We start from the raw sequence: 13,713 nt of genomic DNA on the forward strand, positions 1-13,713 counted from the left end.
GGCATCAGCATCTAGCAGGAAAGTTATACAATTGCCATACGTAGACTCTTGCTTCCAGTCTACTTAGAGATTATCAAGGGTAACTACACCAGAAGCATGCAGGTTATGCAGCATCAGGCATAAAGCTTACAATAATAAATAAACGTAGTACCCAGGGCAGGAATACAGGTGTGGTACAAGAATAAGGCAGTCTATCAGAACTTCTCCACTCTAAAGTTACAAGTACCGGTGGCATATGATAAATTCTCTCAAGATCAATGTATAAACATTCCTATCCAAGATATTGATAACAATTTGTTGAGTTGAATCAATTTCACTTTTCTTTGTTATTATGTAAGTTGATTATTCTTTACTAAAAGAAGAGAAGGGGGGGGGGGGGGGGGGGGGAATATTTCAACAGCTACATGGGATGGTAACAAATGGTTTGAACTGAAAAGTCAAATATTGCAACATTTTCTCTGGGAAAAGAGGGATTTTTCTGTGATTAAGAATTGATTGATATAGAAGTGCATATAATGTGTGTTCGTGCAAGGGATTGTGTTCCCTAAATTGTCAACAAAAAGAGAAAAAATTATTTTTAGTTCACCATTTCTATTGGTGTGAAATTGTTGAAGTACTATCCAAGGAATTATAGGTTACAACATTATTCTTTCTCATCAGAGCCAAATTAGTCCTCTGGAGCACAAGCTTCCGAAAGGAGAGGTTCACAGGAATGGTGGACGAACATAGGCAGATCCATTGAAACATTTGCAACGGACTTATATTCTTCTAGTACTTCCACAGTCATTGATGTAATATCCTGTACATAATTGCATATCTTTAGGTATAAGAGGATCAAAGTACAAGCAAGCAACCAACTTAAATTCTATTGTAACAATGTCTCTTCAGCCTCAATATATGAGATCTCATGGGTTGCGGAGCTTTTTGTCAGTTCACATAAATATGATGTGCTCATTGTTTCATTTTAAAGGTTTTAGAGCGAAAAACACGTAGAAGCCTCCCAGACAAACTGGTACATAAAAGAAATATTATGCTTTATTTGAATTTTTTTTAAGTTGGTTTGAATTTTTGTTCCTGACTACGTCAATAATTTTTTACCTTGCTGTTCAATCCACGGATGTAGCCAACAAGTGTGAGCTGGCTCTGCTGGCCAGATATGCAGTCAATGTTTCCATCAATTATGCAAATATGCTGCAAAAAGAGAACCAAAACCTACATGATTAATTTTGTGTTGACTTACAATAAGCAACCTGGGTGCATTTTTAGAAAAAAAATTTAAGATCACATAAAAATTAGTAGAATCATTGCTGAAGGGCCCTCAAGACCAACCTACTTTCAAGTAAAGAAAAATCAGATAATCAGAAAAAATAGTCATCCCATTTGATTATATTTCTTTCTTTAAATATAAATTATATAATTTGAGGGTCAGCCCAAAAAATTATTCACTATACATTTTTTTTTCTACATAACTAGTTACACTACACTATAATTGGAGGAGGGTCAGTCTAGAAACTATACTGTGAGGATTTATTGGGCTCATCAGCCAACTTCAACTTGTTAGTTGTTACTAAATATTCATTCTACTTCTTCATTTGAAGGGTATTACAACCAACTCTAAGAGTACAGTGAGACCATCATCAAATTGCTCACCATTGTTGGTGATGTCAGTATGACACACATGGGACATCTGAGAAACCAAATGAGAATTAGTTATCCATGGGAATTGATGACGATACATTTTTTTGCCTAGGGAGTGATCAATATGTTGAAGACCAAGCCTAGACATGACAATAACAATACCTGCCTAGTGAATTACCAATGCCTGTGGGGGTCTAAACAGGAATGGGGGATTACAGGCAGTTAATCAGGTGAGTTCAGCTACAAAAGCTTAAAATCATCTTCACCGATGTCTCAGTAGTAACAGCCAATAGACATCTTGAAACCAACTTCATGCTCTCAAGGATTCAAACTCAGGATGTTGACCCCAACTAGATCACATGAAAGTAAGACATAGCTAATAGCTTAACCACAACTTTAAACTCAATAATGGCGAGGGCTTATTCTAAAAGTGCCAAGGAAAAACAAAAGTTACATTGAATTTTTTAATAATAATATAGACCCATTTCGAATTCTGTCCACATACAAGGACATGAAAGCAAAAGCTAATTGAATGGTAAAGAGTTGAGTACTCACAAATTTTCTCTTAGAAATACAGGAACACTGATCCCATCCAATGCTAACCACAACTTTGAACCTTTTATGCGGATCAACTTTGACCCAACCAAAGTAAACTCCAAAAATTTGGTCTGGAAGAGCAGATACTCCATTCTCTGGATATATGTTTCAATGTTATCAAGAAGACAGAATACATACTATTACAATATCAAAACCAGAAAACCATAGGAGCCTGAAAATTAATGAATCTCATAGTCAAACAAGAAAAATGATGAAAAATATGTTAAATCTTGTTTTTAATCCTCAGGTTTCTTAATTCCCAACCATAGGGGAAAAAGCAGTGACTTTGGCTATGGGATATTTGACAGTTAAAAGGTCAGATTAGCCTCTGATATGTTCAAGGAAGTAGAAAATTATGTATGGAACTTGAGACATAAAGTAAAACACAGAGTTGAAAGTTAGTTGTCTATGATACTAATGTTATCAAACTGCTATTCAAATAATATCAAGGTGAAGAAGTTAAATTTAACAAACCTATGACTTCACACACACAGCCGTTGATAGATACAATGGTCACATGAATTGGTTCAATAGGTAATGCATTATCTACCCCTGAAACCATTATTTAAACCAAATCGTTCAGTAGGAAAATGAAGTGCATAGGGCTATAAATTTAAGTAAGATGAAATATTTACAGTCGTCAAATGGTGGAAGACCCCATTGCTCAGGTTGAAATTCGAGAAGCGAATGAAGCACAGAATCTGCTAGGGCATAACAATCAGTTTCACTATGGGATGGAACAGCAACTACCTTCATTTTTGCTGCATTAGCTGCTTGAACACCAACCCTATAGAAATGTATTGATCAATATTGATTTTGTGTGTAACGAATATAATAACCACAGTAACAATTAATATGGTAGGGAAAAAGAAAAAAAAGTGTGGCAGCTGCAAAAAACATTATAATTCCTCCTTTTTTTTTCTTGGTAAACAAAGACATGATAAATTTGTCAGCATATGCTCCATGAAAAATTATGATGCAACTAGTGTGTCTAACAAGAAACCAGCAAAATTTTATTGTTAATGTACATCTCATGCTAGTTACAGTGATTTTGTAATGATAGTGTTTCAAAAACCACCTCAATAGAATAATTGACTGCTTGAATATGGTTTCAAGAGCCTTAACAGAATCATTACAGTGTTTCCTCATTTTCTTCCTTTACTAATTTAACTTGTTCTGCAAGGTAGTAACAGTTCAAAGCCTTATAATGGTCATTCCTCCAAAATGGTAAGTGAGCAAGTAGTTCATGGCTTTGTGAGTAACACTAAAATTCAATTCAGCTTGTCAAATTAAGTCATAAAAATGCCTCACCAAGTCGATATGTGCTCACCAAAAAATTACAGATAAAATATTCCTAACAGTGACTATGTTTCAGAAAGCAATTCACTTGGAGATATGAAATCAGTTTATTGTGAAACCTTTGAACATCAATACTTGGAAGAGCTAATCCTCGAAGGTCTGACCATGGTGGCATAAATTAGCATGGGTTTTTTTGCATACTCTTAAGCATTATTTATTGCTTCCATTGTTTTCCTTAAGGGATAAAACCCCCTCCCACAGTTGGGACTGTCATCCTCTACAACTGTTAGTTTATATTAATGCTAAAAAGTTGTACTTAATGCATAAGGATATTGCTTCTACAAAATTTGGAGGTAAGTGATAAGTGATAACAAGTTTTACCACACATTCTGGAGAGACTAATTCCCTAATTTGGGAGTAAGGCTCCCACTAATTATCTCTCCCAAACCTCATAGAAGTGAGAGCTTGGTGCATAGGATACGACTTTTACGACCTTTCCCCAATGTATTCAATTTTAATAATTATGAAAATAATTCTTTGAAGAAAGTTACCATTAGATTTATTAGAAAAACCAAATGATCCACTCAATATTGCCATGCAGTTATTGATGTATACAGATCAGAAATATATTTTGTAGAACATACATCATCCAGATAGTCCATCACAAATCACTATGCTGGCATTCACAAGCCATTAGACATAATAGTAATTTGTATACTGAAGAATGTTGGGTATGCTGGTTTAGTCTTTCACTGAAAAGCTTATGTAACAAATATATATTGTACTGACAGTTGCAGTAAGGCTCTTAAATTCAGACCTTATCACAAGTTTTTCATAAATTTTGATTGCAAATTTCTAGCAATAATCAGAAATCAGAATTATTCTGAACATGCACAGGAGCAGGGAAAAAGTGTTATTCAATCAAAACTCCACTGGAGTTTGGCACAGATAATAAGTGATTTTGTTAGAGAGGCTTAGCCGCATTTTTATTTTGAATTATATATAGATAATTGCTAGTTTAACTTACAAAGAGTCTTCAATCACCAGGCTGTGAGTTGCAGTTACACCCATTCTCTTTGCAGCCTCTTCAAATCTGTTAACAATTTGGGAATCATATGATTATAGCGAAAAAATAAAATGACGATCAAAAGTGAAATTTCTTCATGAAAAAGAAAAGAAAAAACAGAGGTAGTTGGATATCTGGTGGAAATGGTTCCATTCTCATACATGAGATTCTTTGGATTTGACAAAATTTTTTCTTTCACATGTTGAGAATCATCTCAGAATTTCGCCCAAAAAAAAAAAAAAATCTAATTATTTTTTAAACTTTTACTCATGGTGACAGAACCACCTTCTAGAATGGTTCTATGTATGGAAGGTTCCATTTCCATATAAATTCAATGCAGCCTTAATTTTGCTCTGAAATATTGTAAAAACCTTACAGATCTGGAGAGGGCTTTCCCGATTTGACCTGGTCACTTCCAAGAATCACTGAAAAGTACTCCTTCCAACCTAGACAAATAATTTAGATGAAAAAGAATAAATTGATGTGGAAATAGTGCAGTGAAAAACCAATCATTTATTAAGAGATTAATTGCTATGCAACAAAAGAGAACAAAGAGGAAATACAAACAACTGAGAAAGCTATGTCCTGCAACTCTAATGGATAATGCACTTGTTCAAAGAACATACACACACAAACACAAAACAGAAAAAGAAAGAATAATCCAAAAAGAAGTTGTTTGCCAATAGAACTCTGATCCAAGATTAACATTACGATTACATACTTTGGACATGTCCTCACTTTGGTTTTTAGTGCATGCTGGAATGTTGGCTAACTATAATTTGTTCTATAGGTAAATTTACAATAACCCAATGATGTTTTGTTATCCTATTTCAAACCACAGCCATTGTAGATGCTAGACTCAATTCAGAACCTTCACCATGGACTTGGCCTCTAGTATCCAAGATTAGCATAACATGCAATTAGCCACCAAGATATGAGATAGTTATGCAGAAAAAAGCAAGTGCTTTAATGAAATTACATAATTCAAATAATTCAGGCATGCACAAAATATAAGAGGATGGAAATGTCAAAGTAATGAAATCAAGCAATACTATGGACCGAGTGACTACTAGCCTGAGATTTTTATACCCTACATTAAACAACTATTATTTCATTTGGTTGTTTGATTTGGTAGGGTTCAGTGACCTATATTAACAAATAAATGCAATATAACATCCTTTCACCCCAGATTACTAAACTTTAAGGAAAGTAATTGAAATAAAAGATTTCCATCATTCCATGAAAGCAGTAATTTATGTAAATTGCTTCTCAGTGATTGGTAGATTTGATAAATTTTTTATTTAACCAGAAGAACTCTAGCACAAAAAATTGATAGAACACCTACAACCTCTGCTTAAGAAGTTAAGAACAACTACTGAAGTTCTATTCCTGCACTTCTGCGTTTGTGCAACAATTGCTGATTCAGAAAATGTAAAGGGAACCTATGATGATGTTGAAACTCAATCAGGAGTATGTAATCTTTTTGTATCCCCAAAATGTCACAGTCAGACACATTGTAAATATACAAAATATTTTGTGAACTTCTGTACTTCACTGTAATGAAAAGCACCAGTTGGAACAACATTCATGACTTACTATGATCCACACACAACAAAGAGAGACCTTTCAAATCCAGGGTTATCAATTTTCACGGCAGCTCATTTTATTACGCATAATTGGGAACTTCAAGAAGATCTCTACAAGAAATGTCCATTATGTTTATACAGATCAAATTACTCTAAATCTGTTAAACAACTTCGGCAAGTATTATGAGCAATGATAAATCATTTGGTGACAACAATAATTTCAATGTCAGGTTGGCTTTTTATTTTTCTACTGACAATATAATAAAGTGAATCTTTAGAACACGTATCAGAGATTAAAGAAAGGCTTGATTGAAACTAATATCCAGGAAAGTCAAGAAAGACAACCTTTTTGGAGAGATATCTTTGCATCTATGTATTCTCTTAAAGAGTTTGAAGCAAGAGCAAATGGCACTCCATGTTTATGGAGATGTTTCATAAGCCGATTAGCCCCAGGAAGTGGTTTCGCTTGCAGCCACCTAAAGGTATACAATTAACGAGTTAGAAGACTACATAAACGCTGCAGAGATGTAAATACAAGTATGTTCAGTACAAGAAAGCTTATTTCCATGCTAACATTAAAAAGTTGAAGCATTTAAGGGTGAACAAAGTTCTCTGTGTTGCTTCAGAGCAGTTTCAAGCATGCGAAAGCATTTCATTGCATGCTAAGATGTGAGAGTTTTGGAAGCAATTGAAGTTCTCTAAGAATAATCTTGCCATATACTAGTGTAGTACTTAAATAAGTTATTTATAACTAAACTAGTCTAGTTTCATTAACCAAAACTGTTATGTCAAGAAACAATGAACACAACGGAAGATTTCTTCTGAAGAAAATCATTAAAATCCAAAGCAAATCAGCTAATGGCTCAACAAAGTTTTGGCGGTAGACTGTTGTAATAAAAATTATGTCTCTCATCTACTGTCTCATTTCATGCCAATTAGCAAAATCAGTAACTCTTTCTTCAGTAAACTCTGAAACTTCACCATATTAAAATGGACCATATTAAATCGTTGAAACATTCCATTCATGATTTAGTTAATTTTGTAATGGCATACTTTATTGAATGGCCAAACGAGAAATGTTCTTTTGTTACCATAATTTATTGTTTCCACATTCTAGCACCTGGGCTGGTCAATAATACCATAAAATTCTGTTTGTAGAAAGGGCATGGTCAGGGTTTTGACTTTTGAGAGTGCCAAAAAGGGCCTGTTCTGGATTGGAAGAATGCTAATCGTTTCTGGTTTGGTGTAACTTAGACACACATGCAGATTTCGGATCACGTGCCAAATAATAATGATTTTTTTTTTTTATGTGACTAAATAATAACGATTGATATTAAATTTTTTAAAGATGTGATTTTTAGGACTTAAGGTTATCTCAATATAGAATTAAGATTTCCCTCAAAAAAATATATACACAGAATTGAGATTGATATCATCCACTTTAGTAGATGATCACACTGTTACTGCCGGCTCTCGTTTAGGATGAAGATGATAACCATAATTTGAACCTCTTTCTCTATCTAATTATTATTTTTTTTTTTGGATTATCTATCTAATCAAATTTTTTATTTTTTATTTTTTATTTTTATGGGACTATCTAATCAAAATTTGATTATTAACAATCACAATTCACAACTTCTTAAACATATTACATTTATACCTTTCTAAAAAGAAAATAATCTTAAGAGAAATGTTATGTATATGACATTTTTACAACAAATTTTAAATAAAAAATTGTTATAAATTGTTACTACTAAGCAAAAAATAATTTTAGTGGTGAGTTAAAATTAGAACAAATAATAATTTACTACATAAAATTTATTGTGAAAGTGTTGTGAGAATGTTATAAACATAGTACTTAGCAAAATTCAAATTTTGCTTTTCAATAGTTGTTGTTTTTTTTTTTTTTTTTTTTTTTTCAAAATTCAAATGCATGAGGCTAGATTGATTTTATTTCCGTGTTTGATGAAATTTAAATAGGAGTTGTTTTCGTTTCCTTATAGGTCACGAAATTAGTACTATTTCCTCTCCCTATTCGTATAGAAGAACATTGGACTCCGCCCTATTTAACATTCTTGAGTCAAAGAAAATACTCTCATTGAATCGCCTCCATGGAAATACAATATTAATTATTACACCCATCACAACAAAACCCACCAAATCGCACTTTCCATCAACTGTTCAATCTTCAAGCCACCAAGAAGGATCTATTCTGGTCAGTTCTGGTGAGTTCACTTGGTCCTTTTCCTTGTTCTGATTCTAATTCTAAATTTCTAATTCGTACGACTTTATTATTATTTTATTTTTTTTATTATTCCTCAACTAAATTATTTAAGACCTGGGCCAGCCCAGGTCAGATCTATTGGTCTCAATTTGCCATTGAAAATATTCCATCAATATTTTTCTCTACGTGCTTGGTTTGGTCAGATTTACAAAGCCCAATTTTGGATCCCAATAATCTGTGATGGAACATTTTGCCGGATTAGATTTAAACAAAGGCAATTTGACTAATAATAGGAATCAAGGCCATCATCATCAGAACCATGATGTTGTCGACCCTAGGGAATCTAGAGACCTAGATGAAAGAATACTTGCACATATTAATATTGAAGCACCCACATTTGATGGCCAAGACCCAAAGGACCTCGTTACTTGGTTATTTACTATGGACAACTTTTTTGATTGGTACAACATTCCAAACAACAAAAGAAAGGTCATGTTTGCCACAATGAAACTCATTGGTACAGCTCAAACTTTCTGGAGGTGTACCCAACAACTAAGAGCTAATAGAAACCAACCTCCCATAACCGATTGGGTAGAAATGAAGGAAAAACTCAGAGAGGAATATCTACCAAGTTGGTATAAAGCTATGCTTTTGGATGAGTGGAACAGTCTAACACAAGGGAATAGACCTGTTACTGAGTACATGGACCAATTTGATGAATACATGTTGATATGCGATGTAGTTGAAGATGAGAGAATGACCTTGAGTAGGTTTAGGAATGGACTTAATAGGGAGTTCAAGAGGGAGCTTATTCTAAGTCAGTTCACCACCTTAGCCCAAGCATATGCTAGAGTTCGAAGCTATGAATGGGCCAAAAAATCTGAGCTTGCAAGAACCAACAATACTCATCATATATAGATGAGGTGATGGCCCTATAAATCTGAGCTTATTCACCAGCACGTAAAGAATATATTGATGTTATTTTGGATGAGCAAATTTGTTTTCATTAGGGACAAAGGAATTCAACACTTTTCTTAGTTCGTTGGAGAGGAAGACCAAACTCAGATTGTACTTGGAACACCACAATCAAGCTACTACAACTTGAATTTAAATTTCCATCACGGTTGGATGATGAAAATTATTGCTAGTTGATGCTTTATTTGATTTGATTTTTAGGACTTAATGTTATTGGATTTTATTCCCTTATTTAAAGTTATTTATTATGGATAATTTACTTTCTTTATTACGTGAATAATGTTAGAGATACAAACTATTTTACGAATTTTTTTATAAACTGTTGATGTGGTGAGTGATTATTAGTAAATAAAAAAGTGATATTAATAGTGGGTCTAGATGAAAACCAATAAAATTTGATCACATCAACATTTTGTAAAAATGTTGTAAAATAGTTTGTAACTGTAACACTACATTTATCCCTATTAAGCAAAATTATGCTGTATTAGTTTTCAGTTCCAAAGAGTATGCATGACACTAATCATTTTTGTGTGGTAATATTAGCATGACATGCACTCATCCACATAGAAAAAGGTTCATGGAATTTTCTTTCAAAGAACAAATAAGGATGGTTTTTGTTTTGTTTTTATTTTATTTTATTTTAGAAACAAAGATACAAACAAGGGAGACTATAAAACCCATGATAACAAATATGGGTGGTTAAGACTATAAAATACTAGTAAAAGCACTAATGAAGATTGAGGAAAATATGAGATCCTAAACAGAATAAATGAATAAAGTATATAAATAATAAATGTTGCAAGATAAACAACATTTATTATTTATTAAAAAAAAAAAAAAATGTTGCATAGACTATATTTCCTCTCAGAGCCGTTGTGTTTTAGTAGATGGGATATGTACCTTTTTTTTTTTAGAAAGAGATGGGATATGTACTTGGATGATTATGATAGCATATTTCACGCGTGAAATAAAAAAAAAAGTATGTTAAGTTATCAACCACACTGATGAAAAAAAGCTTATCTTACAACAGTGTTATGGAAAAAGACAGATGAAAATGACTTAAGAATAGAGTGGATGAAGTGTTAGATTCTTGGTTCAAATTACATTAATTGTATAGGTATAATTCAGGGACGGAGCCAGAGCAGAATGTTTGGGGGGCAAAGTTTGGACTTTAAAAAAAATTATAATAAAAAATTGCAATATTTTGGTCATTAAAGAGAGAATTTAGGCTAATTTTGATATTGAGAATCCAAAAAGTGCAGTACCAGAACTTGCTTTGTCTTAAAATTAAAAAGCTTGTTTTTAGTTGCTTTTTATTTTGTTTCATCCAAGTGCTTTGTTCCTTGTATATATAGTAGAGCAGCACTTTCCTAATTCATTCAATGATAAATTTCTCTCTCATCTTCATCTCTGAGTTTAACTTCTCTTATGAGATAGCAAACAACATATATATGGGGTGTTGTGAGGGCCCTGGTCATAACATAGCTTCGAGATTAATTTTTTTTGGACTAATTGAACATTAACATTAGATATAACTATACCTATAGAAAATTTTTTTCCCCAAAATCCAGGGGGGACCATGGCCCCCCTTGGTCAAAGAGTAGCTTCATTCCTAGTATAATTTGTGATAGCTAAGTGAAAAAAATAATTCCTATATATCTAGCATATTTCACACGTGAAAAAAAAAAATATTACATCAACCACACATATTAAAAGAAGCTTATCTTACATCAGAGTGTTAAGGATAAAGAAAAAAATAGATAAAAATGATTTTAGAATAAACAAAGTTTACTCAAAACATGTTTAAATCCGTCGACCACTAATGGGAAGATGATATGTGTTAAATCATGCACAAGTTGGGTAAATAAGTCATATGCATTGCACATGACAAATAAATTTCATCTTTTTATTGGTGGTTAGAGCATTGAGCTTCAAATATGTTTAAAGTCAAACTTTGTCCTTAAAAATAGAGCGGATGAACTGTGAGGTTCTTGGTTTAAAGGCTATTAACTGTACATATATAATTTATAACTTAATAACTCATCAATTACTAGGGAAAAAAAATTGGGTAGGAATATAATTAACATTTTTCACTTTTTCGATTTTCCGGGCTGCTATATTCTTTTGTGATTGATATATAATAAAAAAAATAATAATCTCAAAAAAGAAAAAAAAAAAAGGCTTACTTTTCGCTATACATGGGAGTGATTTCTTTGATATATTGATCAGGTGTCAATGGGAGGGCATAGTCCTTAACAATTGCAGCAGCTGACTCCTTTTGTGTCATTCCCATTCGCTTCTTTTCTTCCCTTTCCATGTCCACTTCTTTCCCATATTTTGCTAAGTATTCTTTCAACAATCCCTTTGTAAGTCTCTCTATACATACAAATAACAAACGACACAGAGAGAGAGAGAGAGAGAGAGAGAGAGAGATATCAGAGAAACCCGTTATTTGAGAGAAATGAGAGGTGGTTTTTAACATGAAATTGTAGTTACAGACCTGTGTCCAAAATGGTCCCATCCAAGTCAAATATTACAGCCAAAATTTTGGTTTTTGGTTTGCAAGATTCACAGCAACTCATCTTTAAGCTATAGAAGTGTGTGTCTGCGTGTACGTCATGTATGAGAGAGAGAGAGAGAGAGGGACAAAATGTGTGTGGGAAGTGAAATGAGGAAGGTATATATATAAACCATTAATAAGAATTTATGCGTTAAAGGAGGCGAAGGGAGGAATAAATACCCATAAAGAGGAATGAAAGGCATGCCTAAAGCCATTGTGCTGGCCCCTGGGTCCTCTGTAGCGTAAGAAAACTCATGCAAATTGTGATTGGAATGTGAGTTTTAGATTGAGAGGTCGATTCAATCTCAGGTCAGTTGAGCCACTCGCGAATGAGAGTTGTAATTAAAATATTCGAATTTTGTTAGTATAATTAAGTTGTTAGTACCAAAAGTTGTTGATAGGTTTCATTATTTACTTTCCGAAAGAGAGAGAGAGAGAGATGGCTGTTAGAAGTGAGACTTAAAAAATTAGTATTATATAAAATCAACTTCTGAATCATAAACCCAATAGAATATCTAATCTAACATGTTCCCCAATCTCAAAGAGAGAAATGACGGAAATAACTAGCATTAACGGGCCCAAATTTGTTTTTTCTTTTGTGCTGAACCTTGAATCCAATACAACATCAAACATGTTCCCCTATCACAAAGATCATGAAAGAAATAATTAAAATTAACAGGCCCTAATAATTTTATTTCTTTAAAAAAAAAAGTATTATTCCTATTTGTATACTTTTTGGAAAAGAAGAGGACATAGTCACATGGTGGGAGGCAAATTACCAGCAACTTTAGCCTTTAGGAAATGTTCTTCTAATAATGGATCATGCTTATTATATACCAATGGTGTCCCTTTAATCCCTCATAAAGATATTTGATACTGAACACTCTTGAGGCATTTAGCAGGCCCGAATTGGCAGAATATGTCCCTTAAATGTTGAAAGGAATATACCCTATTCTTTTTTATTTGGTGAAGGATATACCCTATTCATCATTATTGGAATTGGAGGCCGGACCACACTGCACACATACGCGACTTTAAATATATAGCTGCATCTTGATTCTTGACAATGGAGGAAGGAGTATGGGCAAAATTTAAAAATATATATTTTTAATATTAATTATTTAAAGGGTAAGATTTAAGTACAATACTTAGATGTTGTTTCTTAGATTTATCTCTTAAGATTCTACCATATGGATTTTTTCACATAGAATGGAAGTGTATTTTTTAGTTAAGTAGTCATATGACTGAATCTTAAAAAGTGAACTTAAGGTACTGCACCTAAATTTTGTCTTTATTTAAAATAATATTTTTCTAAAGTTGTTTGGAGATATTGTCTATGGTTTTATTTTTATTTTTAAATAGTATGTTGATACCATGATTTCAATATTTAAAATTTTTTAAAAAGAAAAAACACTTTCAATATAATTTCAAGTAAAATATTGTTTTGAAAACAGTATTTTAAGTTTGGCAAAACTATAATATTGGTCCCTCAAGTTTATCCTGTGTGCACAATTGGTCCCTCAAGTTTGAAGTGTGCGCAATTGGTTCCTCAAGTTTTCAAAATAAGCAATATAAGTAATTTTACTAACTGCCATTAACGGTATTACTTATGTGACTAACGGAATAATGACTTGACATTTTGTTTTAATGATGTGGCATATTTTTAATTAAAAAATTACAAACTAAAATTACACATGAGAAACATTATTTACCAAATTAAAAAACTATTTTCTACCGATTGTAAACACCCAGCTACAGCTTAAAAATA

General features: G+C 32.8%; 1 protein-coding gene across 2 annotated transcripts; it reads right to left on the reverse strand.

Annotated features, from left to right (window-relative positions):
* Positions 1–549: 549 nt before the first annotated feature.
* Positions 550–12,282, reverse strand: LOC126695681 (bifunctional riboflavin kinase/FMN phosphatase-like). 2 transcript variants are annotated; one of them, XM_050392509.1, is made up of 11 exons: positions 12,126–12,282; positions 11,886–11,990; positions 11,572–11,761; positions 6,532–6,662; positions 4,977–5,046; positions 4,562–4,627; positions 2,871–3,022; positions 2,710–2,787; positions 2,194–2,330; positions 1,099–1,191; positions 550–799 (listed from the first exon to the last, which is right to left on the reverse strand). In XM_050392509.1, the coding sequence occupies exons 1-11, from the start codon at positions 12,127–12,129 to the stop codon at positions 668–670; spliced, it is 1,158 nt and encodes a 385-aa protein (XP_050248466.1). In that variant the 5' UTR covers positions 12,130–12,282; the 3' UTR covers positions 550–667. The 2 variants fall into 2 exon arrangements, with proteins under 2 accessions (XP_050248466.1, XP_050248467.1); XM_050392510.1 differs by lacking the exon at positions 12,126–12,282 and having other exon boundaries at positions 11,886–12,059.
* Positions 12,283–13,713: the final 1,431 nt, after the last annotated feature.

The sequence above is a fragment of the Quercus robur genome, chromosome 8, assembly GCF_932294415.1.
Source record: "Quercus robur chromosome 8, dhQueRobu3.1, whole genome shotgun sequence".
Lineage (NCBI taxonomy): Eukaryota > Viridiplantae > Streptophyta > Magnoliopsida > Fagales > Fagaceae > Quercus > Quercus robur.

Bases quoted from the DNA above. Each gene is read 5' to 3' on its own strand.
- LOC126695681 (XM_050392509.1), bottom strand. The intron at 6,663-11,571 runs GTAAGCCTTTTT...GTATACCTTTAG, and splicing joins ACTCCCATGTATAGCGAAAA to GTGGCTGCAAGCGAAACCAC. The intron at 2,788-2,870 runs GTAAATATTTCA...TAATGGTTTCAG, and splicing joins TCTTCCACCATTTGACGACT to GGGTAGATAATGCATTACCT.